This window comes from Convolutriloba macropyga, chromosome 9, assembly GCF_964194025.1.
Source record: "Convolutriloba macropyga chromosome 9, txConMacr16.3, whole genome shotgun sequence".
NCBI classification, from domain to species: Eukaryota; Metazoa; Xenacoelomorpha; order Acoela; family Convolutidae; genus Convolutriloba; species Convolutriloba macropyga.
This window is the reverse complement of record NC_134476.1, coordinates 6,289,136-6,314,366: the sequence shown is the minus strand read 5'-3', so window position 1 is coordinate 6,314,366 and position 25,231 is coordinate 6,289,136. Positions and strand designations below refer to the sequence as shown.

At 34.9% G+C, this 25,231-nt stretch overlaps 1 protein-coding gene across 1 annotated transcript; it reads right to left on the bottom strand.

Annotated features, from left to right (window-relative positions):
• Window positions 1-9,059: 9,059 nt before the first annotated feature.
• Window positions 9,060-24,574, bottom strand: LOC142345994 (uncharacterized). The gene is made up of 5 exons (XM_075398463.1): window positions 24,237-24,574; window positions 16,507-16,822; window positions 13,958-14,164; window positions 10,417-10,780; window positions 9,060-9,411 (listed from the first exon to the last, which is right to left on the bottom strand). Exons 1-5 carry the CDS (start codon window positions 24,428-24,430, stop codon window positions 9,161-9,163), a joined length of 1,332 nt encoding a protein of 443 aa, XP_075254578.1. The 5' UTR covers window positions 24,431-24,574; the 3' UTR covers window positions 9,060-9,160.
• Window positions 24,575-25,231: the final 657 nt, after the last annotated feature.

Here is a 25,231-nt window from a genome sequence, read left to right as displayed (position 1 = left end):
ATGAATTCGATTTCCTTTTCGTTGTGATTTTTTCAAAATAATTTTGCCAACAATTGGAAGATATCGACGGTCCCTCGTCATTAATGCAGAAAACAAAAACGAAAGCCTAAAAAATTGGTAAATTTTTGCATCATTTTTTCCTGGGGTTAACGCTCCCGTTGTCGACGTCGCCAATACTGTTTAAGTGTCGTCTTCTGAATTTTTAACTAGGCTCAACAGTGAGGGGACTCTGTCGCCCAGAAGATCGATCAAATAATATAAACCAAAGGTTTTGAATTGGTGAAGCAAGCGTTACTTTGTTACTCTGCGATTTCCCCTCTTCCACTCTTGTATGCTGTTGCAAATTATATTGCCTTGAAATAAGTTAATTCACAATGGGGCTCGTAATATCAATTCCAGTTATATGGATAACAAAGGTAAGAAATTTACTTGACTTCAATGGAAAGGACAAATTCAAGACAATTTATATTAGTAATTAAAATTTTAATAATAGTATCCGTGGTTCACTTCCCAAATGAACTAAATCAAAAACGCTCACAGTATTCCAACTGGTCTTGCAATTACAAATCTTTCAAAGTTTAGTCCCACTAAACCAACTACTTTCTCTCGCTTGATCGAAACCAAACTTCTGAAGTTCTCCCAAAATCTCCAAAGTCTGCCTCTCTCTCTCTCTGCCTCTCTCTCTCTCTCTCTCTCTCTCTTTCTCTTTCTCTCTCTCTGTGTTACCTAAATTTATACTCTACCAAAACGCTCTTATCTTAAGCAAACAAACCTTAATCTCTTAAGTAAACATTGCAACTTACACTTGCAATCTGTCACATTCCGTAGGAAGGCTTTGTTTGCTATGCAAATAACCAATATCAAATTATGCTCTGTCATTCAACTGCTACCAACCATTGTTCAACTTTCTCCTTATCTTAAGTAAACGACCTTTGGACTCTTGTGTAAACAAATCCACTCCACTTTATCTCATATTTGCACTTGACATGTCAATCAGTGTTTGCTTAGTAAACATTGAACGTTGTTCTGAAAATTTCTTATACCTCTATTACCGCTATAAAATAAATTAGCTGCAATCAACCCCTGTCAAAAACCACGCGTTGAATAAACAACTAAACTCAACCCTAAACCAAAGACCAAATTTAATTTCCAACTTTGAAACTATTTCATGCAATTCACCAGTTAAAAAACCGCCGAAAAGTCTGATATTCCTAAAAGCCCAAAATTTGACCTATAGGGGTCATCCAAAAGTCATCCGTCCAAATTAGGGGTCAAGTTGATAAAACTAATTATCGTCACGGAAAGTCCTACCATAGTTGCACCTACCCACAAAATTTCATGTCCTAACTCCCACTAGAACACGAGCAATGACTGCGCACACTTTTCATCGACCTCCCGGATGATCCCAATTTTCACAACTTAATAACTCGCGAAGTAGTGCTCAAAAGGTCGTCTGGTAAAATTTTCTATTAACTATAGGGTGCCACTAACTTGCCTGCCAAGTTTCATTACCAATGGATTAGCCGTTGGGAGTCATTGCAATTTAAAAATTTTCAACGAGTCGTGGGTGCCGAAACCCGAAAAATCCGAGTTCGTCAAAATTGACCGGTGTGGTTATTTTTTGGTCACTAACTATCTCAGGTTTTCATATTAATACCATTTCAAAGTCATTCGGCCGCTCAAAAAGGCCAATTTCCGGTTTTCGACACTCGGGTCGTCCCTAAGCACCGACTTCCGGTCGTAATTTGGGAATGAAAAAATCACCAATCGAAAGCCCTTGAAAAGTTACGCTAACCCTCCAAAATTCATAGGGTTACTACCAATACTCCACGAGCAATTCAAATTTTACGTTGCGCAGCACGGGCGAGCGCTAGTTCCGTGCAGGTTGGTGTGGGGTCAAATCCGACCTTAAAATTGGATTCCCCGTAACCAAATTAGTCTATCCCCCAAATTTTAGGTCAATCCGATTTCAACTTTTAGAGAAATTACTGTTTCAATTTCAGTGTTAACTATTTTTAGTGAAAACTGCCTATTCTTATTTCAAAATGCTAATAAATTTCTCCCACAACTTCCTAAACCCTTCCAATGGTCATCTGCCACATTACTCTAGACTTAATACCCATTGCAACCCTTAGTTACCTTGTATCATACTCGAACAGTCATTTTATTCGCTCAAAATATCGAAAACCTTCAATTCACACCACTTCCGGTGCTAATAACTCGGAGTTAGGTGGTCGGATCGGCCCGAAAGTTATACCAGCCTGAGAGGACTATTGGGTGTACATGCCAATAAAATTTGTTAAACGTCCGGTTAATATAGCCTCCATGGGGGGGCCGGGAAACATCCGCTTGGTGGTATTTCGAAAAACTGATAAATTGTTTTTTTATTTACTCTAAATCAACAAAACTCTACTTAAGGAACTCAGATCAAAAATGTGTAACCTGCCGCGCATCCCTATTATATATGGACAATCATCAGGGGAGCATCCCCAAAAATTTTAAGATTCCAATGATGAATATAACCTGAAAAGTCGAGGCAAACAAGTTTCGAGTAGCCAATAATTTTGCAAATTCAAAATCACACTTTAATTTGATTCAAATTGAAATTCCAATTTTGATCAAAATATCTATTTCACTTCAAATCATCGCTCTCTAGTTTTCATCTAAATTTAAATCCCTCATTTCGACTTTGGCCTGATGCTCAAATACAACTTTGCTAATTAATCAAAATATATCGACAGCTCAATATGCTTTTGTTCATCAATTTGTTTGTTTAAGAGATATCACTCAACTACCCTCTCTGGCGCCTTCAAAACAATAACACTTTACGAAAGAACGCTTATTTCAAACACCTAATTAACTTGTCTAACTTGACCTAAATTATCTGACTTAACTAGCGCTATCTGGTTATGAAATTTCTATTGAGTTTATTCTTATGCTTTCTACACTCCTCCCTCCTTGTTTATTATTCTCCCGAATAATTGCAAAGCCTTACCTTTTGACCCGATTAACTTACTCCTAGGTACTTTAACAATAGTCGATCTAGTGGAGTGAACCACATATGTTTAGCTCCGGGTTAATATAAACTAACTGCACCAAAATTTCAATAGCGGTTGATTAAATCAGATTAGAAAACAATTTCTCATTTTCAAATTTTTACATATGCTACCTGTCTCATCAACATTGATTTTGATCAAACTCTATTGCCTCTGACATACATCTACCCAAGGAACCTAAAAATCACTAAAGTGAAAAAAATCTAAAAATAGATCTACCAGAACTATACATTTCCCTAAATCATCTTATTTTGAAAAAAAATTTTCCTTACGGCTATAGTGCTTGATCAAATTGTCCTGATAAAATGGATTAAAACAATGTAGACAACAATTGGGTAAAAAGGCTTTAATAACTTAGCTGTCAACGTCCCTCTCATCATTTACTCGTTCACCTGTACACGAAAACCTTCTTCCTCTGACGCTTGAATGGATGACCAACTCTTCTTCCACTGCAGCTACCATTTCTCCTGTAATCCTGCCATGACTGCTGTCCAGTTGCTTCCAAACGGCTCCACTTCTCCTTCCGGCTCAAGGATCGGTTTTCCAGCAACAGCTTTGTAATCTCTGGAAATCGTGATGCAATCCTTCTCTCCACTTTCTGCTTAACTTCCATCGAAAACCCGCAAGAGTCCTCCCTCCTAGGCTGTTGATCATCATGAACCCATATCTGCAACACTGTAGCCTTTGACATCTCATCGGTTTTCCCTGTTCTGTCAACTCCAGCATTTTCCACTTGATGCTCATCTGTTGGCTCGACAGAAACACTATCATATAGCTGACTTTCATGCAATTGCGATTGCACCCATTCCTCCAACTCCTTTCCCAACTGAGCAAAACTACTTTGGTCAACTGCTGCCTTATCGTTTTGACCCTTCTGTGTTTCAGATATCAACAGCTGATCAATTCCTCCTGGACTTGTCCAATTCTCCAAAGTGTCCATAGTATTTTCAGTTGTACACATTTGTGTCTCATCAGCCCCGTTTGTCACATTGCAGAACTTCTGGTATGACCTTCCTGTCTTTAACTCTATCAAGGCCCTGGCTCCCAGCATATCGTTTCTGCTAGCTTTGACACCACCACCAAAATTGCTCGCTATTGCAGTTACGTTGTCGCATGCTACTGAGTCCAAACTCGCGGCAAAAATTGTCTCGCTTCTCGCATCATTGACATCAAATTTCTCCACATCCGAAAAATCTGTATCCGAAATATCTTCAAACAGATATTCAGCATCCGACTGTTCATCGCTTAGCTCCTCAGACTCTGGTGACAGTACGTAATCCATACCCGTTGCATGATGCTCATCTGGTTCACAAGACTCAACTCTGCGCTCATTGATTTTTTCTTCTGTCGGAATTTCCTTTTCATCACTGTTTTGATAATCGCTTAGCACTGCTCTACAATTTTCTTGATTTACTTTACCGTAAACTTCCTCCGTAAACTCTACCTCAGTTCCTGTTTGCACTTCATCGCTGTAACCTGAAATTCTTGTTCTGTTACCACTTTCAACAATTCTTTTATCTTCCACTTCTCCAGACAGATCTTTACCGAAAGCTCCTCTTTTTGACAAACCACAGCTGGACCCAATGCCAAACCCTTCAGAACTTCTGCCAGGTTGCCGAAATTGATCAATTAAAGAAACGCCAGCGCTACTTCTTGTATGAATCACCTGCCTTTGAGAACACTGCTGTCGTTTTCTCTGATCCACAGTGCCACTGGTTGCACTGAATTCCACCCTACTTCCCGCATTTCCTCTAACAAACAAATTGCAGCTTCGCTCATAAAAATTTGGATTGTCAGACAATCTTATGTCAAACTGATACAGGGTCTCGTTCATTGTCCATGCTTCCTTCCTTGGAGTCGACCGACAATAACCTCTTGGTAAATCACTTACTGCATTCAAGGCCCACCCACACAATTTTGTAGGCAACCACTTCATCATCTCTTCTTCTGTCCATCCCAGCTTCATGCCAGTGCTCAAATAATGTTCACGCCAATCTTCCCAAATTTCGTAGCCTGGTGAAGGAAAACGCTTCACCAACTGATAACCAGACATAATCAAACTAAGTCAATTTTGATGTGCTCTCAGCAGTTTCTCCGACAAAAAATATCGCACGCTCTTCAATTAATCAGACAATAACCCACAGCAAAAAGTAACAAAGAAACGAAGCCCACCCAGGAGCGCCAATGTCGTCTTCTGAATTTTTAACTAGGCTCAACAGTGAGGGGACTCTGTCGCCCAGAAGATTGATCAAATAATATAAACCAAAGGTTTTGAATTGGTGAAGCAAGCGTTACTTTGTTACTCTGCAATTTCCCCTCTTCCACTCTTGTATGCTGTTGCAAATTATATTGCCTTGAAATAAGTTAATTCACAATGGGGCTCGTAATATCAATTCCAGTTATATGGATAACAAAGGTAAGAAATTTACTTGACTTCAATGGAAAAGACAAATTCAAGACAATTTATAATAGTAATTAAAATTATAATAATAGTATCCGTGGTTCACTTCCCAAATGAACTAAATCAAAAACGCTCACATTATTCCAACTGGTCTTGCAATTACAAATCTTTCAAAGTTTAGTCCCACTAAACCAACTACTTTCTCTCGCTTGATCGAAACCAAACTTCTGAAGTTCTCCCAAAATCTCCAAAGTCTGCCTCTCTCTCTCTCTCTCTCTCTCTCTCTGCCTCTCTCTCTCTTTTTCTCTCTCTCTCTCTCTCTCTCTGTGTTACCTAAATTTATACTCTACCAAAACGCTCTTATCTTAAGCAAACAAACCTTAATCTCTTAAGTAAACATTGCAACTTACACTTGCAATCTGTCACATTCCGTAGGAAGGCTTTGTTTGCTATGCAAATAACCAATATCAAATTATGCTCTGTCATTCAACTGCTACCAACCATTGTTCAACTTTCTCCTTATCTTAAGTAAACGACTCTTGGACTCTTGTGTAAACAAATCCACTCCACTTTATCTCATATTTGCACTTGACATGTCAATCAGTGTTTGCTTAGTAAACATTGAACGTTGTTCTGAAAATTTCTTATACTTCTATTACCGCTATAAAATAAATTAGCTGCAATCAACCCCTGTCAAAAATCACGCGTTGAATAAATAACTAAACTCAACCCTAAACCAAAGACCAAATTTAATTTCCAATTTTGAAACTCTTTCATGCAATTCACCAGTTAAAAAACCGCCGAAAACTCTAATATTCCTAAAAGCCCAAAATTTGACCTATAGGGGTCATCCAAAAGTCATCCGTCCAAATTAGGGGTCAAGTTGATAAAACTAATTATCGTCACGGAAAGTCCTACCATAGTTGCACCTACCCACAAAATTTCATGTCCTAACTCCCACTAGAACACGAGCAATGACTGCACACACTTTTCATCGACCTCCCGGATGATCCCAAATTTCACAACTTAATAACTCGCGAAGTAGTGCTCAAAAGGTCGTCTGGTAAAATTTTCTATTAACTATAGGGTGCCACTAACTTGCCTGCCAAGTTTCATTACCAATGGATTAGCCGTTGGGAGTCATTGCAATTTAAAAATTTTCAACGAGTCGTGGGTGCCGAAACCCGAAAAATCCGAGTTCGTCAAAATTGACCGGTGTGGTTATTTTTTGGTCACTAACTATCTCAGGTTTTCATATTAATACCATTTCAAAGTCATTCGGCCGCTCAAAAAGGCCAATTTCCGGTTTTCGACACTCGGGTCGTCCCTAAGCACCGACTTCCGGTCGTAATTTGGGAATGAAAATATCACCAATCGAAAGCCCTTGAAAAGTTACGCTAACCCTCCAAAATTCATAGGGTTACTACCAATACTCCACGAGCAATTCAAACTTTACGTTGCGCAGCACGGGCGAGCGCTAGTTCCGTGCAGGTTGGTGTGGGGTCAAATCCGACCTTAAAATCGGATTCCCCGTACCCAAATTAGTCTATCCCCCAAATTTTAGGTCAATCCGATTTCAACTTTTAGAGAAATTACTGTTTCAATTTCAGTGTTAACTAATTTTAGTGAAAACTGCCTATTCTTATTTCAAAATGCTAATAAATTTCTCCCACAACTTCCTAAACCCTTCCAATGATCATATGCCACATTACTCTAGAATTAATACCCATTGCAACCCTTAGTTACCTTGTATCATACTCGAACAGTCATTTTAATCGCTCAAAATATCGAAAACCTTCAATTCACACCACTTCCGGTGCTAATAACTCCGGAGTTAGGTGGTCGGATTGGCCCGAAAGGTATACCAGCCTGAGAGGACTATTGGGTGTACATGCCAATAAAATTTGTTAAACGTCCGGTTAATATAACCTCCATGGGGGGGGGCGGGAAACATCCGCTTGGTGGTATTTCGAAAAACTGATAAATTGCCTTTTTATTTACTCTAAATCAACAAAACTCTACTTAAGGAACTCAGATCAAAAATGTGTAACCTGCCGCGCATCCCTATTATATATGGACAATCATCAGGGAGCATCCCCAAAATTTTTAAGATTCCAATGATGAATATAACCTAAAAAGTCGAGGGTAATAAGTTTCGAGTAGCCAATAATTTTGCAAATTCAAAATCACACTTTAATTTGGTTCAAATTGAAATTCCAATTTTGATCAAAATATCTAGTTCACTTCAAATCATCGCTCTCTAGTTTTCATCTAAATTTAAATCCCTCATTTCGACTTTGGCCTGATGCTCAAATACAACTTTGCTAATTAATCAAAATATATCGACAGCTCAATATGCTTTTGTTCATCAATTTGTTTGTTTAAGAGATATCACTCAACTACCCTCTCTGGCGCCTTCAAAACAATAACACTTTACGAAAGAACGCTTATTTCAAACACCTAATTAACTTGTCTAACTTGACCTAAATTATCTGACTTAACTAGCGCTATCTGGTTATGAAATTTCTATTGAGTTTATTCTTATGCTTTCTACATTAAGATAATCATTTAAGGATTCCCAGATTTGGTTTTGAAATTTTTGCAGACTATTTTTCCTTAACACGAAAATAAATTGCAAAACTAGTTACTTTAGATATGAGTAGCATTGTTTTTCTTCAATATAAATATTTTGACGGAAATTGCATTGAATAATGAATGAACTTTTACGTGATCATGGCTAGTTTTTCTAATTGGTAGTCGATCTCTGATAGTTAATATTATAACGAGTAGAAAATTTTTTGATCGTAGCCTAGCTTTATATTACTAATTTCCAGCTAATGTTAATGTTTACTGGGCAAAGAATTACTGATTTTTTTGGAGTATATGTCTTTTTTATTGTTATTTTAGGTCTAAACTTTCAAATTATTTGTCAGAATATCGACAGTGAAGCTGAAATAACCGAATCGTCATTGTTTTGCCCGGATAACATAAATTAGGATAAAACACGATTGTGCAAGTTGTAAAATGCCAAAGTCTTCAGTTCCGGAAATTAGAACCCCGGAAGGTCTCATATATGTAGCCCAAAAGTGACTTCCAACAATTTTTGGTATTTTCAATCTTACCAGTTGCCTTCTTTTAGCATAAGTTGCGTGACTCTTCTCGAAGTCACTGCAAACTTCCGGCGCTTCGCGAGAACCGCGTAGCAGTTCGAGACCAAAAGCCAGAGCTTTGAAGTGACTTCATTAGGGGGGTGTAATTTTACCTGAAACACGCAACCTTTACGTTTCAAAAGTCATCTTCTCGCGATGCATAGAGCAACTTCTGTCATTTTGACTTCTGGCATTGTCGATTTTTGGCACTTTATAGCGTTCATGTATGTTTTTTAAGCAAGGGTACTTAACTATGCAGAATTCTGGCCTGACATCTCGAGCCGCTTTGTCTGCTGGATAAACTCCATATAATCTCAGTGACTTCAAGCAAGCAGAGTCCTGTAACTTTGTAGCGTAATTTTCGCTTCTCATATTTGAAGAACTTTGCATTATAAATAATAAAAATTTTGTTTTGTGGTCACTGCTCGACAAGTTGCAAAATCAAACAAACAATTTCAGGTTAATAATCTTTATTTTATTTGCATTCCAAAGTTTAATAACTTTTTTCATACTTTTAAATTTTGACCAAATTCGCATAAAATGCAAGTTATTTGTTATTCAACAAATTGAAAATATTTCGGAACATCGCCATGTACTTTAAAGGAAGCAATTTGTTCTCTCGGAATTGATAAGTTCAACTCTAAGTCTCCGTCAGTTCTAGAAGGAAGAATATAACACAACCGATCGTCGTAGAAGTTGAGGGTTGTAAACTTGACAGGCTTCCCCCCACCCAGGTTAGACTGTCCATACCAGTCGAATAGTTTATTCCAATTTGAAAACTTCATAGTAAGAGGGTCAAAACAAGCTGCAGCGCGATGTATTGATGGGATATTTTCAGTTTTTATGTACCTTTTTGTTAATAAGTTTTCATTATCATCGGAAAAATATTCTGTCAGGACAATTTACCCAATGCCATTTTACCCAACCTGCCATTTTACCCAACCTGCCATTTTACCCAACCTGCCATTTTACCCAATGCCATTTTACCCAACCCGCCATTTTACCCAACCTGCCATTTTACCCAACCTACCCTTTTACCCAATGCCATTTTACCCAACTTACCATTTTACCCAACCTACCATTTTACCCAATGCCATTTTAACTAATGCCAACTTTAATTTACCCAATTTTTAAAATTACCAGAACAACTATTTAGCCGACTATATAATTAAATGGCCCGTGGGACCTGATATGAAACTATCACAACCGAACGTCAGGTAATTGAACGAAAAGATCAAAGAGCATTGGGTAAGCTGGCATTGGGTAAAATGAAATTGGGTAAAATGACAGGTTGGGTAAAATAGCATTGGGTAAAATGGAATTGGGTAAATTGCAATGTAACCTATTTTTAAATGATAATGTGCAATATAACATTTAACAACACATAACATGTAAAGAGGTGCATAAGACGGGGGGGGGGGGGGGGGGGGGTAGAATAGATCAAACATCTTAAATTGTAGCTAACTCATACATTTATTACATTTGGCTCGCCGAAAAAGTGTAGAACGATATAAAAACCAGCCATCTGTAATAGATGTATTGACACCTGTTTATTAATTAATAGTAATGACCAGTCTTTTTGGACTATACAGAACCATTATCAATGCAAAAAGAAGCAAATTAGATTGTGTTCCAGTGCAGATCTTTTAATTGCTTATTATCACTAGTGCTAATTAACCCAAAGCTCCAAATCCACCCCTAACCCACCAAAAGACCCCCCCCCCCCCCCAACAACCACAAAGCCTACAGAAACCCTACCATATACTGGTCTCGCAGCTCGTCAATTTTTCAGAAAAAATCCCATCCATACCCGTAAACTGGGAAAACTCCATTCCTGACAAGGTGTCCACAAAAGACTGGAAAAATTCCTCATCCACTTTTGAAATATTCTTTCTTATTTCCACCGCAATATCGAACAATTTCAGTTTTTCCACTTCCTCGATTTTGTACCCATATACTCCCTGAACCAGCACCATATTTCCATAGAAGAACTTCGGGGTCGGTGGACTTCGTCTGTAACGGGCGTTTACTACTAATTCGAGCGGATAAGTTGAGCTGTTGCTTTTCTCAGTATCGGTGTTGACATTTTTTAAGGATGCGATGTACGATTTGTAAATAAATGCGATCAGGCAGTCGTTTGCAGACGGGATAATGTTGAGGTCGGCATACTTTTTTAAGGGACTTGTTTCCTTTGCAGAAATTTTCAAACGGAAAAAATGCGGAAACAGAAATTAACTCTCCTTGTTTTGACAGCATAAGCATATTATTTTAGAAAGATATTTCAATCTGATTATCCTCAAGTCAACAATAAAAAGTAATTTGCCTCTTTTTATCTTCCAGATATTTGTTGGATCGTAATTTTAAACCTAGTAAACCTTAAAACGTACACTTTTCTAGAGTAAACTTACCCAAATTTGTCTCTGTTTTCCACGATTAATGTGATATTAAAACATAAATAAAGTCTAATTTGCAAACAATTGCGTTGAAGGCCCTCACATTACAAATATTGGATTAAGAAATTAAAAATTAGCTTTTTTTGATGATTTGTAAAAATTCAAAGAAATTGAGAAATCAACTAGAAGTATTTTCCTGTTACGTAGTAAATGGAGGAATTATTAGCCAATGAGAATCGAGTATTTCTAAATTTTAAAATATGAATTAAATACGTCCTAATATATGTAGAAAGTTCCGAAAAAGTTCAATTAACCTAATTTTAAGTAAATATAACCACGAGATGTGCCGATTGAGGTGGTTTTCGGCTTAATATTTTTAGGTTTTCTAGACAATTGCCGATTGAATACGAACTGATTTTACGTCAATAACATCAGACAAAAACCAGTAAAAGAGCATCAAAAAAACCTTGCCGCCTAAGTTTCACTTGTTGCATTGATCGTTAATATAGAGACGCTATACTTATACGTTGCTTTATCATCAAAGATGAATTGAATTCTCTAACTACAGTTTTACTGAGTTAATATTTCCTGTATCAAATTTGGCTGGGCTGCTACAGATCTCTCAATACGGGATCTCTTTATGTATGCCAGTCAAACTTGACAAAAGATATAACAAATCGAAGGCAAAGATATATGCCTAAGACCTTTCTGTGCTATAAGTCTCAATTTAAAATAGTTGGGGGGCTGAAAGTGTTAAATTTATAAAAGAGTAAATATAAAATCACAGCTTACTAATTACCAGTTACGTTGTGGTGAAATTGAGAGGAGCTGGCTAGCGATCGGTCAGTTCTTCTGGTTAGTCTGGTGGTAGTTCTGTTCACACACAAAAAACTTATAAAATAGTCGAATATTTTATGTTTGGAAGTTATCTGCAATATTTTTTAGAATTTAAAGTTAGTTATCAAAAATTGAAAGCAGTTGTCTGCTGCTGATCTCTGGTTGTATTTTCTGTCTCTCTAATTTTATTCCGTCCCACTTCGCTGAGAGAAACAATAAATTCCTCTCAGCTCCGTTTGGGCCGATAGGGAGCGAATCACAAACTCACGTTCATAGTGAGGTGCTTCTTAATTTTCCTATTGGCCGAGAAGGCAAGAGAATTAACTCTTTTTTATCTCATGGAAAAATTATTGAAACTCCAAAAAATAATAAAAATCTAAAAAGCTGAGAACATCAATTATTGATTTTGTAGGCGCCTGTTTTCTGCTTTTCCCCTCTTCTAAAACCGCAACAATTATGGTTTTCTTGGGGGCTTTTTATGGGACTCTATTATCTTTTCCCCTGAAGCAATCTGCTTCATCTTTATTAAACTTGGGGGTAAAGATCTGCATTGCAACTGTCAAAAGCAGAAGTAAATTAAATCAAAAGAAACTGTGGTTTTACAGGCCGCCTACGTTCAACAACGTACATTTTCTATCCTGGTTATAAGCGAGGAGATCCAGGCCTAAAGTTGTGTTATTTAAATAAGTTGAACTGAGTTGTTTAAATACTTGTGTACTGGTAGTCTTAACAAGCGTTAGTTTATTTAGCGCGCGGCGAAAGAATTGTTAATTAGCGCCTAAATACGTTCGCTCTAATGCGGGATTAATTATCCGTTCATTTGTAACGGCTTTCGTAATAAAACACCTGTAATTAACGCCAAGTCAAAATCAGTACTGGGCAAGTTTAATGGCAAGTCTAGATATCAGTACTGATTCAGAGCTATTATTATAACACTTTTAAGACTTGTCAGACCTGGCCCAGACTTGACAAGTCGTAATCCAAGTGTTCGCCAATAAATGCAAGTATAAATGCCAGTCTTGGCCGAGAAATGGCAAGTCTTAATCCAAGTGAGTCTTGTAAGACTTAAAAACGAAAAAGGCTTGAATCTAGACTTGCCTAGTACTGATATAGACTTGGAGTTCGGTACGGGTTAATCAACTGAAGCAGTGTCACTGTTGTTTACAAATTCCCCAAAATATACGTTTTGAGGCGTAATGAATAATGACAAAAAAACGGTCAAATCTTACAAAATACACAGATTGAAACGCTAATCTCGCTTTTTGTCTTCTGTCCTCTGAACGAAACTGGCTTCATTTAGCATAATCTTAAATTGCTCAAAATTGCCCATGGCATTAACTGGTGCCAGAACAAAACACCCAATGGCAAAATAACCAATGTACCAAAACGCGCAAAATATACCCGACATTTAGCCTGCAGTTACATTTATCAGAAAACTTTTTGAGCCTGAACAAGATTCCCTAATCAAGATAATTTATGATGAAATAAAGTATTTGGTGTAATTATTTTAGGTGTAGTACTAGATCATTTGGTCATGTCTGGTTGATCGGTCGGACTGGATTTGAAAATATTACAACTGATCATGAGATCAAAATTGCCCTTTAAGTATAAAAAAGGATAATTGTAACAGCAACTGTTAATTTGTAATCAAATAACCAGCCAAAACAGTTTCAGGTAAAATAACCCTGGCACAACAGTACGAAATTGTCAAATCTTTCGTAGACAAACAAAATAGTCAGAAAAGCAGTAAAAAATCACAGAGAAAAAATCACAGCTAACTTTCGGTGTAAGCGCCTCTACGCCTATTAACAAACGAAGGGTGCCGGTAGAGCTGTATAGGTGCAGAGAAGAATGCCATAAAATTACAGAGCCAACTAATTCCCGCGATCTCATTGGTCGATCTTGAAGTCATTACTTTAAAAGCTTTTTTGGTGCAATAATGCTTACAAAATAGCATAACAAAAGCTATACGTGTTCGCAAATTCAACCTCGGGGTTGCGGCAAAAGTTACAAAAATTTATCGTTTTCTTTTACAATTTCTTGCCATATATGAATATAATCATAAACAGCGGCAACATAGGTTTTTGGAGCCTAAAAAATCAGGAAACAAAATCCCTTTTTCAACTCGGTTTCCGAAACAGCGTTATATACGTCTTTTTTCAACAGATTCATAGCAGATTTCGTAATATGAACACAGATAGTTTCAGAAGGGTTTACATCCGGAGGATCGCCAGAGACTGGTCGTTCATCAAGAGCGAAGATTTCAGGGTGGTGATGTTTTGGTTGGCCGGATGGTTTGACGTATAAACTTCTATCTTTTGGAGAAATCTGGAAATAATGAAAATCTCAGCAGCTATATAATAATATTCTCTCAAATTCATGGCAATTAGTTTTTTTTTCAAAAAGTGTTAAACTTAGGAACGTGATCAACGTAGAGGAAACAAATAATAATATACCAAAGCTCAATATTTTCGTTTTCTTGGGGATAATGGAAACTATAAATGGGCTTGCACTCCATGACAAAATTAAACGTACGAAAGGCTATTTTACATGCTAAACGGCCTGTATTAGAAGCCAATTTCAGTCAACATAACTTTGGCCGTTTCTTTTGATTTTTATTTCAATCGACGCAGAATCATCATCATCTTGGTTACAGAGGAAACGGAGATATAATTTGGCCAGTGTTCTATAAGCAGCTGTATTTCGAGTTCCACGTGAAATTTGTTTTGTAAGTATTTCCTCTTTACGTAAGGTTGTAAGTTTATTCAGAAATATATCAATCAAACATCTGATCAGCAAGCATTGATTGACAAAAATCAAAAGAAATAGTCAAAGTTATGTTGACTAAAAATGGCTTACAAAACAGGCAGTTTAGCATGCAAAATTGTATTTCAAGCGTTTAGTTTTGTCAACGAGTGTAGGAACCTATAGATACTGAACCTCAAAATAAGTTAGCACCCCCTAGTTTTAAGCAGTGAAAATTCAATTTTTGAGGTAAAAAAGCTTCAACTTAAAATCTCAACTTGGAGACAATTTTTACACCATTGATCATCCAAATTATTATTGCCTACCAATGAACTTCAGATAAAACACAACATTCGCTTACCAGAAATCTCAAAGTAAAATTGATGAACTCCATCCAAGTCTCAAAAGAAAAAGAAAATTGCCACATAATTACAATTTAATCACATCTTTTCTGCATCTAAAGTTTAATTCAAATTCAAAATCAACCAATGTTGAACAAACGCGAAGAAAACACAAATTGGGTCAATTTTCATTTAACTGAGAAATTGGGACAAAGTTGATCAACTTTACAAAGGGATTTTTGTTAAGTGAACGTTGTATTTTACCTGAATTTCCTAGGTAGACGAGAAGACAAGTGTAGAGGATCAACGATGTAAAAGGGCTTTAAAATGTAGATTTAAGTTGGAGTAAAATTGCCTCAAAAATCGTATCTCAAAAAACGGGGCGCTAATTTATATTTGCCGTTCAGTATACAACAGTTTATTTGAAATGATCATCAGGAAACTAAGGAAAAATAATTTTAGAGAATATGCTGTTTGTGAATCTGCGTCAGTTTAAAAGAACTACTTTTTTCATGCCTCGTTCACACTAAAAAAGTGCAAATAAATTTACGTAAACAATGTTAAGGTACACACCAGTAAAAGCAAAACTCAGGTTAAGGTTACTTTAACTTTACTTGAAGTTGAATTAAAATAAACAAAATTACCTGAACTCAGTTAAGGTAAGAATACCTCAACAACCTTAAAATCAGTTACTCGGCTTTAAATGGCCACAAAAAACATTAGAAAAGCTATACGCAATCAGATAATTTGACAGTCATGTTACAAAACACCATTACTTCATTTAGCAGATCAACAGCTGCGTTTTGAGGTCACACAAACCCAAAAAAAAACATTTTTCTTCATATTTTTCCGACTCCAAAATCTTTTCTTGAGTAATTACAAAAAAAAATTATTTCCGTTGCAATTTCAGAGTCAATCTGAATCTACTGTTCAATCAACAAAAAATTGAGATAATGTTTGTTAGTTTTCAAGTGCAGCTATCAGAAAAAGAAAGCTTTAACCATCTTCACGATGTCAAAATTAAAAGTGATGTTAAGGGATAATAATAGCAATTTTTAGTAACAAATCTTTTTGTAAGTGATAGTGACAGTAAAGTAATTTCACAAAGAATACTAGAGTTCTTAAAACCAGTGAATGAAATTTTGATACACCTTGATAAGATATGCATGATCTTAACATCTCTTGAAAAACTTGATATATGTTACCTAGAACTTGAAGTAACAACATTTCTTAGTAAATCTTGATAAGATCTTAGTAAGATCTTTTGAAGATAAACCAAGAAAACTTCTTCAAAGTTCTTTACAAAAACTTGACAAATCTTGATAACACTATTTATCATTTCTTATCACTGTTTGATGTATTTCCTATCGAAAAATAAATTTGATCTAAGTTACGGTAATTTCAGTTAAGGCAAAACAACCAGAACGTTTCAAGTACGTTGAAGGTGTTTTTCAGGTAAATTTACCTAAACGTTATTTAGTGCGTTGGGTCACGCTACAGTTACAAAGCTTTCCATTCCGAGATTTCAGCTATTATCATCTTTGGAACCATTTCTTAAGAAAATGCACTTGAAAAAGAACTCACCTTTTCAAAATGATAACATCCCTCTTTCACTTGTGAACTGAAATCCGCAACCACTAGAAAACAAGAGTTCACGTCTCCCAGTAAATGATCAAAGTCAAACTGTAACATCATTCCGGAATTTTCAGCTAATCTTTGCACTGATAAAATTAATGGAACGTGATATGATTTTGTATCGTCTCGTAGAAAATGATCACACATAAATTTGTAATTGAACTGTTTTAGTTCTAAGCCAGCTATTGACAACTTTGAAACGTCCAGGCGTTGTACGAGGGCGCCTTCGTTTGTCAAACGAATAAAAGTCTTGTCTGTGTTGAATCTGAAATAAACAATGATTTAAAATCTTTAAAAAAACAGCAAGTTGCAAGAGAAACCTTCGTCTCTAAAAATCATGCAAAATCCTGAGATACTTTAAAATCAGATATGACAATCAAAATTTTACATGTGAGCATTTTCTTTTGATTCTAGAAGTTTGTAGATGAGCGAACACACATTATCGAGTTTCTTTAATGACTTTTGTATTCAAAAAAGTTTGGCAGTATTTTGTTTAATTTCCAAAATTTAGTAGTTTTAAAACGGAACTATAAAAATATTACGCAAAATCATTAACGCTTTTAAATCGCACAGAAAAATTGTTTGGCAGAAATTCCACGAAAAAAATTGCAACCAAAATCAATCCAGCAAAAAGTTGGTTGACCTGCAACTGCAATCAAAACAGATTTTCAAATCAATTTGCAATAAAAATTTAAAACAATTGAGGTTAACCATTTCATTTTTAAAACCAAAAAAACCTTTCAAGAAATAACAAAAACACGCAATGGGAAATTTCTCAACGAATCCAAATACTTAATCACACTGCAAATGGTGCTGTTTGGAAGAATTTTGAATAGATACCTTGAAACTTTTAATCAAAATTGGCCGTTTTCCTAAGTTAGAAATTATTTGAAGAAAATCAGACAACTTATAGCAACAAAATCTTCTACAAATGAACAAATGTTTTTGTTCAGAGTTCAGTTAGATTTGAAAGCAAAATTAACACACTAATGATTGCAGAAATTATATCACTATTTTAGACAAAAGAATTTACCATTTTCAGAAAAGGAGAACTTAGTAGATAATTTTCGAAATCGAATAATTTTTCGAGTTATGTTTTTCTGCTGTAGCAATCACGTCAAAAATTTAACTTGATCGCTTTTCTGTCCATTTCAATATAGGTTTGAAAAAATTTACAATGAAAAAACAAGACGTTTGGAAAACTCTTGATATTTCTATATTAAAAACTCTGGGTCAAATTCATAATATCACGAACTCAACTAACTCTCTAACATTAATTTTTAAGAACTACTCATATTGTTTCATAGGAGTCGACAAATGCTTAAATTTTTAATTTATTAATTTGAAAAGGTTCAGTGAAAACATTTGACTTTTGCAGATTATGTATCACCAAAAAGTGTTTGGGAAACCAGAAAATGTATATACAAAAACTAGAATACGGAGACCCCAGAACACATAAATTTCATATGACAGAAGACATTTAGTCGAGAAATGCTGAGATCGAAATAACACACAAAACTTCCATCATCAGCTTGTTGATCATCGGTTTCACCACTTCTACCGCAAAAGAGAGATTAACATCAAAAGAAGTTTAAGGTTTATTTGCCTGGTGTTTTCTGAAAACAAAATAAATTTAAATTTTGGAATAGTAAACCAAAATTTGCTCAGTTGTTTTTCCACAGAAACAATGCACATTGTTATTACCCTGTCTACAAAAGGTTTACAGAATTTATTATGCTCACTGCAAAATAAATCCGAAGTAAGAATTTAACCTTTATTTGAAAAAAAAATTCTTAAAACTCCTAAAATAAGTTAAAGTCCCTCTAATGGTTAACAAAGCCAGCTGGACATTTACCCAACCATTTTGTTCGCTATAAAAATATCAGATTGTCATCAATTTTTTAATACACGTTTCAACTTAACTGCGAATACTGCCGACGTGACAGATCGAATGTATTTTCCAAATATTGTGCTAAAGTTTTTTAAGAGCTTTGCCGCTTTTTTTCCAAAAAAAACCTTTATTCCTATTTTTTTACAGCTCACTGCCTAAAAAATATCAACTTTTGGTAATCAACTTTTGGAGCTACAAATTGCCAAAAATAATTTTTGGAAATTTTGTTGAAATCCTCTTTTTTTCCGCGGAAAAATTGTAACTCAAACCATTTAACGGCCAACGGGTCATGCCGGATGACAGCACTTCAGTCCTAAAACATTTTAATTCTTTTTGCCGTCTTTAAGCTGGAATGTTTCAAAAAAACAACGACTACTTCACCGCTGAAAAGCAGTGCAGTCGCTTGTGCTGAGCACAAAGCTGTTTTTTTCTGTGTAATCAAATTAACTTTCTATAGTAATAAAAGTTTTAAGGCTAGAAGGAGGTGTAATCAATGATCATGTGTGCGTTTAACTCAAATTTTAAGCTTCGATTTCAATTTGGTACTCAAAAGACTGCCTTTATGATACACTCCTCATATTCGTTTTGCTTAATATTTGGAGAGTGAAGAATTGATCTCTTTAGTTCGCATCTTTAAGAGGTTTTTCTTCGTTTTTTGTCTTTTTCCGATTTCCTTTCTAAGTTTCCATTTTGTTGGCTGATAAATTAGTCAAACGATTAATAAGATAAGATAATACGTGTGAGCGTATTTAAATTGTGAAATGATTATCTATTTATATTTCTCTAAAATTTATTTGCAAAACTGAACAGAAATATTCATTTACAAATTTTTTTCTGTGGATAAAATTTCTAGATCATGGAAAATATTTCAGTTTCTTTTCTAGAGTTTGATCTTCGCCAAACCTATCAAAAACTCTTAAATGGTTTTAATGAAACATGAAATTATGTCTAAGTTGATTCAATGCTTTCAATCAGTATTCTAAAATTATCTTGGTAGTTTTATTTGAGGCATAGCTAAGCGTTTAAAAAATTGAACGCTTCAGAAGGTCTAAAGGTCACACGAAAACTGAATATTAAATTAGAGCTTTTTGTGAATTTTAAAAAATTGAAGTTTCAAAATTCGTTGTCAACAAAGCTCATTTGCTTCGCGAATCTGCTCATCAAAGCAGATTCGCAGTTCTTGGCGCTTTCCGAAAATTCGATTATTGCAAATTTGTGATGTGTCATGAATTAGAATAATCAAACGTTCAAAAAGTGCTATAACGTGCAATTGAACATTCAAATGAGCAAGTGAACAGTGTTTTTGAGCCCTTCGATAAACTTATGGGCAACTTTATGGGACCTTCGATTCGAACAACTTTATTGGCCACGCTATTTAAAATAAAATGACAAAATTTTGCCCACTAGCAAATGATTTTTTGCCCACTACAATGATTTCACGTAACCAACGCTCATGGCGTTTTCTTCCTCGTTTCAGGTTTGAAACGTACGCCCTTGAAAATATAACTATTTTTGAAGCTCATGAATGCTATAAACTATGATATGGATACGCTATAACTGGAAGCATTTTAATTTTCTCTAACTAGCGATAATCCAGGTAACAGCTTGTTCCTTTAAGAAATCAACTCAATTGTCAGTCTTGGATTCCAACTTTGTCACTGCGTGGCTGCTTTTAGGATGTACCCTGCATCAATTTTTTGCTTAAACTATGTAGTGGGGGTTTGATCTCTTTAGTTCGCATCATTGGTAGTTCTTGTTTTCCTTTTTTTGGTTTTTTTTCCAAATAAATTTCTAAGTTTCCTTTTTCTTTGCGAATAATTTCGACAAATGGTTCAGAAGACGCACTAATACATGTGTGAGTTTTTAAATTCTGAGAACAGAAACTGAACAGAAATTTCCGTTACCAATTTATTTTGTGGCTGAATTCATTTCAGCAAGGGAACCAATCATAGTTTCGTGTTAAACGTTTGGTAAGTTGTTTCAATCTTTTCATTCGGTATTAAAAAACAATATGGACAGTTTTAGCTAAGACTTAGCTAAGCGTTCAACAATTTGAACGCTTCAAAAGAGTGTAAAGGTCACATCAAATTTAACATTTTTAGTCTGTTCCGTGAAGTTGAAATAATTGTTCCGACCCTCTTGAGGGGGGAGGAACTATATACTCAACTGGGTTTTTTTTTGTTCCGTGAATTTTCGCCGCTCGATATATTCATCGTAGAGAGTTGAGACTGGTATCATTAGAAAGCTCGTCCCGCGTAGAATATGGAATTAAAAAGATTTTTAAATTTTCGTTTTCTACAGGGAGTTATCGAGGCTTAAACTTGTGAGAAAAGAAGAGTGAATTCACGTTGTTTTTATTCACATTTTCCGGAATTTTTGCCTAAATTTTCGTCAATTTTGCTAAAATTTGTTATAATTTTTAAGAATAGTGTCGTTGATTTTATTTTTGAAGACGAACAAGCATTTTTGATTGTTTTGATTTAATTTTTTGGTCAAAAAATCTGGATAAACATTTCAAAATTTAGCCTTTTTCATCAACAACAGCACGAAATAAGCTACTTTAGTCCACTTTGATTAAATTTGCCTACAGTACACCCCCAAACAACACTCATACAATCTTTGTAGACTTAGAGGGGGGCTATTTCTACTTCAGAGTCCGCAGAGAGTGCCTTGTAGTTAAAACTTTGCCGTTTTTTGCTAACTTTACTCGTTGATTATCAAAAATGCAAAATTTATTTTGAGTTTCAACTCAGAAATTATCTATATCTACAACATTCGAAAAATCAATTGTTCTTAACGGACAATAAGTATTAACAGGGGTAGTTTTGGGCCATTCTTGGACTGTCACAATCCAAAAAAATCGGGTTGTAATCAGTCGGTCTTTTTTTTAAAAAAAAAAGACTTTTTTTTAATAATAAAGAACAGAACATATCAAATCAAAGCTCAGGAGTGATAGGTCCAACCAATTCGCTTGCGAAACAGCTCCAGGCTAATGCATTTAGTTTTTTAATTGAAAGTTTATGGTCGTTTCTTTTTTAAAAATAATTGACTTTTCAATAAATAATGGCTTAATTAACTTTTTCTCTATTTTTTTCTTAATTCGTTCAACTTCCAGCTTAGTGTCAGCAAAAAAAGACTGCTTCTTCTTTCTACTGAGTTAACATTTATTCTCAGTTGCAGTTTTAAGCCTGAAATTATTGTTTTCTGGCTTTGATACTACAAGATTTTAGATTTTTGTTTGTTTTGATATTTGCCAGTTTTTCACGTTTTCTAATTTTGTCACATTATCACATTATTGACAGTTCGCATGTCACCTTATTAGCATTCAAGTTAAAGCACAATTGAACATATTAAAATCCTGAAAGATATAAATCATCTTTTTAATGGCCTCGACGCCTCTTTCTTGAAGAAATCAATTGAATTTTTTAGTTTTGTCTTAACTGTCATTTATACTTTGTCGTTTCGGTCGTATGAAATTTCCTGTATAGTGATAGCTTTCATTGGCTTTTCATGGAAGAATAGAAAAAAAACCGATATTCTGATATTAGCAGATAGCTGATGGCTTTTATGACTTTCAAACCCATCGTTTTCCAAAATTAAAAAAAAACTTTTTTAACTTCGCAATTTTGTTCTTTTTATGTTTCTTTTTGTTACCTAATCTCGTTAGTTGATTACAGGTCAAATATGACATTATGGGTGTCAAGGTAATAAAAGGGATTGGTGTCCCAAAATCTTTTTGTTAAAGATTTTGTTATGACCTTACTGGCTTCGACACCGCTTTTTCACAAAAAAAAATTAAATTAATTTGATTTTTGTCATATTTGACGTTCTTTTTGTAGATGCAAGAAATATTCTGGATAATTACAGGTCTCGCGGGGTTTCCTTTTCATGAAAAAACGACGATATTTAAATAGCTCTTTTTGTAATTAATGCCTTTCATGACATTGAATGTAATTTTGTTTCGAAAAAAAAATTAAAAGTATTACATACTTTAGCACTTCGCTTTTTTGTCTACTTGTTACCTAGTCTTACTAATGAATGGCCACGTACTACATTATAGCTGTTTGAGGAAGGCGCAATCAATTATATTTTGAGTGCCAAAATTTGGCTTGACGGCTTTGACAGCGTTTTCTGGCAAGTTTCAATTGAAATTTTGTTTGTTCTTTGTTGTTCTTTTTAGCCGCTCTAAAAAATGAATAAGGTCAGGTCCTAATGCCCTTCTATAGAAGCAGTGGTAATCGCAAATTTGTGGTAATATTAATTTATTCCTAATGGTATTTATTACTTTGAAGTTAATTGTTTCAAAAAAATAAGTTAATTTTTTTTACTTTTCTGTTTTTGTTCTTTTTTGTATAATTGTTACCAAACCTTTTTATGGACTGGTCGCATATGTTTTCTGGTGATTTATAAATTATTTTAGTTTAGTTTTAGGTTTATCTGACGGTATGTTGACTTTGTTATTAAATTTAGTTTTTAAGAGGGACATAAATTTTTTGATATAATTAATGTTTGTTGTTGTTGTTGTTGTTTGATTTTGCTGTTCGTTTTGACTCGCTTTCTTAATATTGACATATTACAGCAATCTAATGCATCGATTTTTACTCCATTGAGTTATTTGTTTTGGAGGTTATCTTATCGTTCATACAGAATTTTTTGAAAAAGACTTGGGCTTTTTTGGGATTCGCAAAAAATAATTTTTGGGTTTTTCTATCTGTTCCTCATTTGGTAGACAATTGTGCCAAAATTGTGGATGGGCGGGGTCGGAACCTTATGTGCCATTGCACATTACCGAGCCGCCTTGTTGAACGTTGAGTATCAATGTGGTCATTTGAATGTCAACGTTTTTTTTTTCTTGAAGTCTCTATTCATATCAATTTTCCTGCATTTTTTATTTGAACTTTGAGCTTTGAACACGGTCCTGAAGCTTTTGAAACATTCGCTTATTTCAACTATAGCGTGTCCCATAAAGTTGAAATAAGAGAACGTTTCAAAAGCCACAGGTTAGAGTCCAAAGGTCAAAGTTCAAATTTAAAACATGTAGAAAAAATGATGAACGAAAACTTAATGGCGAAAACGTTGATGTTAAATTGCACGTTTTTGGCGTTTTTGGAACGTTCGGTTATTTCATTTTTATGGGACACGCTATAAATTTTAGCTGTCGCATGAAGTTTAAATTATCAATTTTTGATAAACCACTGTCCACGTTGCTAATTTGCATGCGCGATTGCATTTCGAACGTGCGATTTTTGCAAGCTTGTGGTATCTTTTGTATTGAAAGTTTTAGTGTGTCCGAACATTGAGAAAGTTTGAATAATCGAACGTTCTAGAAGCGCCAAAACATGCAATTGAGCATGCAAACTTCTCATGTAGCGTGTACCACAAAGTTGAAATAAGCGAACGTTTCAAAGGCCACAGATTAGAGGTCAAAGTTCAAAATTAATACATGTATCAAAAATGATGAACGAAAGCTTAATTGAGAAAACGTTGACATTCATATGAGCACATTGATGCTCAATTGCACGTTTTTAGCGTTTTTCAAACGTTCGCAAATTTCAACTTATGGGACTTACTATATATCTTGACATATCTTGAAAAGAGCTCGGTAAAACGACTAATTTCGTTCAATACGCGTGCAAAGATATTGCAATTGCGCTATTAACATTGTATATCAAAAATTTTGTCAAGATAATCAATGTTAGCGAGATAATCAGGCTCCAATTCAAAGAACTTCAAAATATTAAGTTTGAAAATATAAACAGGTTATCAATTATTATGAATTGTTATTTACCTGCCGGCTAGCTCTGGGTACCTGGACAAAGTTCGAGCCAGAGCCCACTCCAATTTTTCCTCATCAATGACGTAATCATAGAAAAACGTAAGATTGATCCTAATTCGAGGAATTACTAAGTCAGTAACCGTTAACTCAATATCTCTATCGTCATTTTGTTCCAAATTTTCGTGCTTCACAAAATGCGACTTCATATTCAAAACTAAATTGTGTAAGTTATCAATAAGCTGTACAAGAAACTCGGCCTAAAGGTGCAACAATTCAAATGTTATAATAATCTAAACGGAGAGATTTAGTTCTAATTGGCAAAATATGCTTTGAAATCTAAATTTAATTTAATAGATAACTCCGGCGCAAACAAATGTTAATTTAGGTCAAAACTTGATCTTAAGTTGATAACTTTTGATACTTCGAGCGTTAAGATTTCTTTCAAATTTGAACCGCAAATCAAAGCAAAAGTTCTGTATTTACGGTCAAAACCCAACAGGGCAAATCGAGGGCAAATCTTTATGAGCAAAAAGATACAATATTTGCAGGAAAGATAACAAATGAATTATAGCACTCACGCACCCCAATTTAAATTGAATAATGACTGGTTGCCCCAATATGACTGGCACCAAAATGCGTCCTACCGACTGATCAATACTTCGCGGTTAAATCAACATAAACCTTTTTGTTCTAATCAGCTAAAATTAAACTAAGAAAATCTCGCTGGAATGATTTTGGTGTAAGTTGCCGATTATTTCATGATTAATGATTCAAAAAATTTCATTGAGATTTTATGAAGTTAATGTAGCGTTTTGAATTCTAGAGCCTATTTAAACTTTTTTCAACAAATCTTTTAAAAATTTTTGGGTAACTATCTGGGATTAAATTGAGATTAAAAATGAACCAGGAAGCTCGGAATCGTGCAGTTGCAAAATGATCAAAAATTTTCAAATATTTTAGTTTTGCACAAAGTTTGAATAACTTTGAAACAAAATCTGAATTTCGAT

Excerpts from the sequence above, each read along its gene's own strand:
- LOC142345994 (XM_075398463.1), bottom strand. The coding sequence starts at position 24,430 with ATGAAGTCGCATTTTGTGAAGCACGAAAATTTGGAACAAAATGACGAT. Across the intron at positions 16,823-24,236 it reads TACCCAGAGCTAGCCGGCAG|ATTCAACACAGACAAGACTT; the intron begins GTAAATAACAAT and ends TGTTTATTTCAG. Across the intron at positions 14,165-16,506 it reads GATGTTATCATTTTGAAAAG|ATTTCTCCAAAAGATAGAAG; the intron begins GTGAGTTCTTTT and ends CATTATTTCCAG.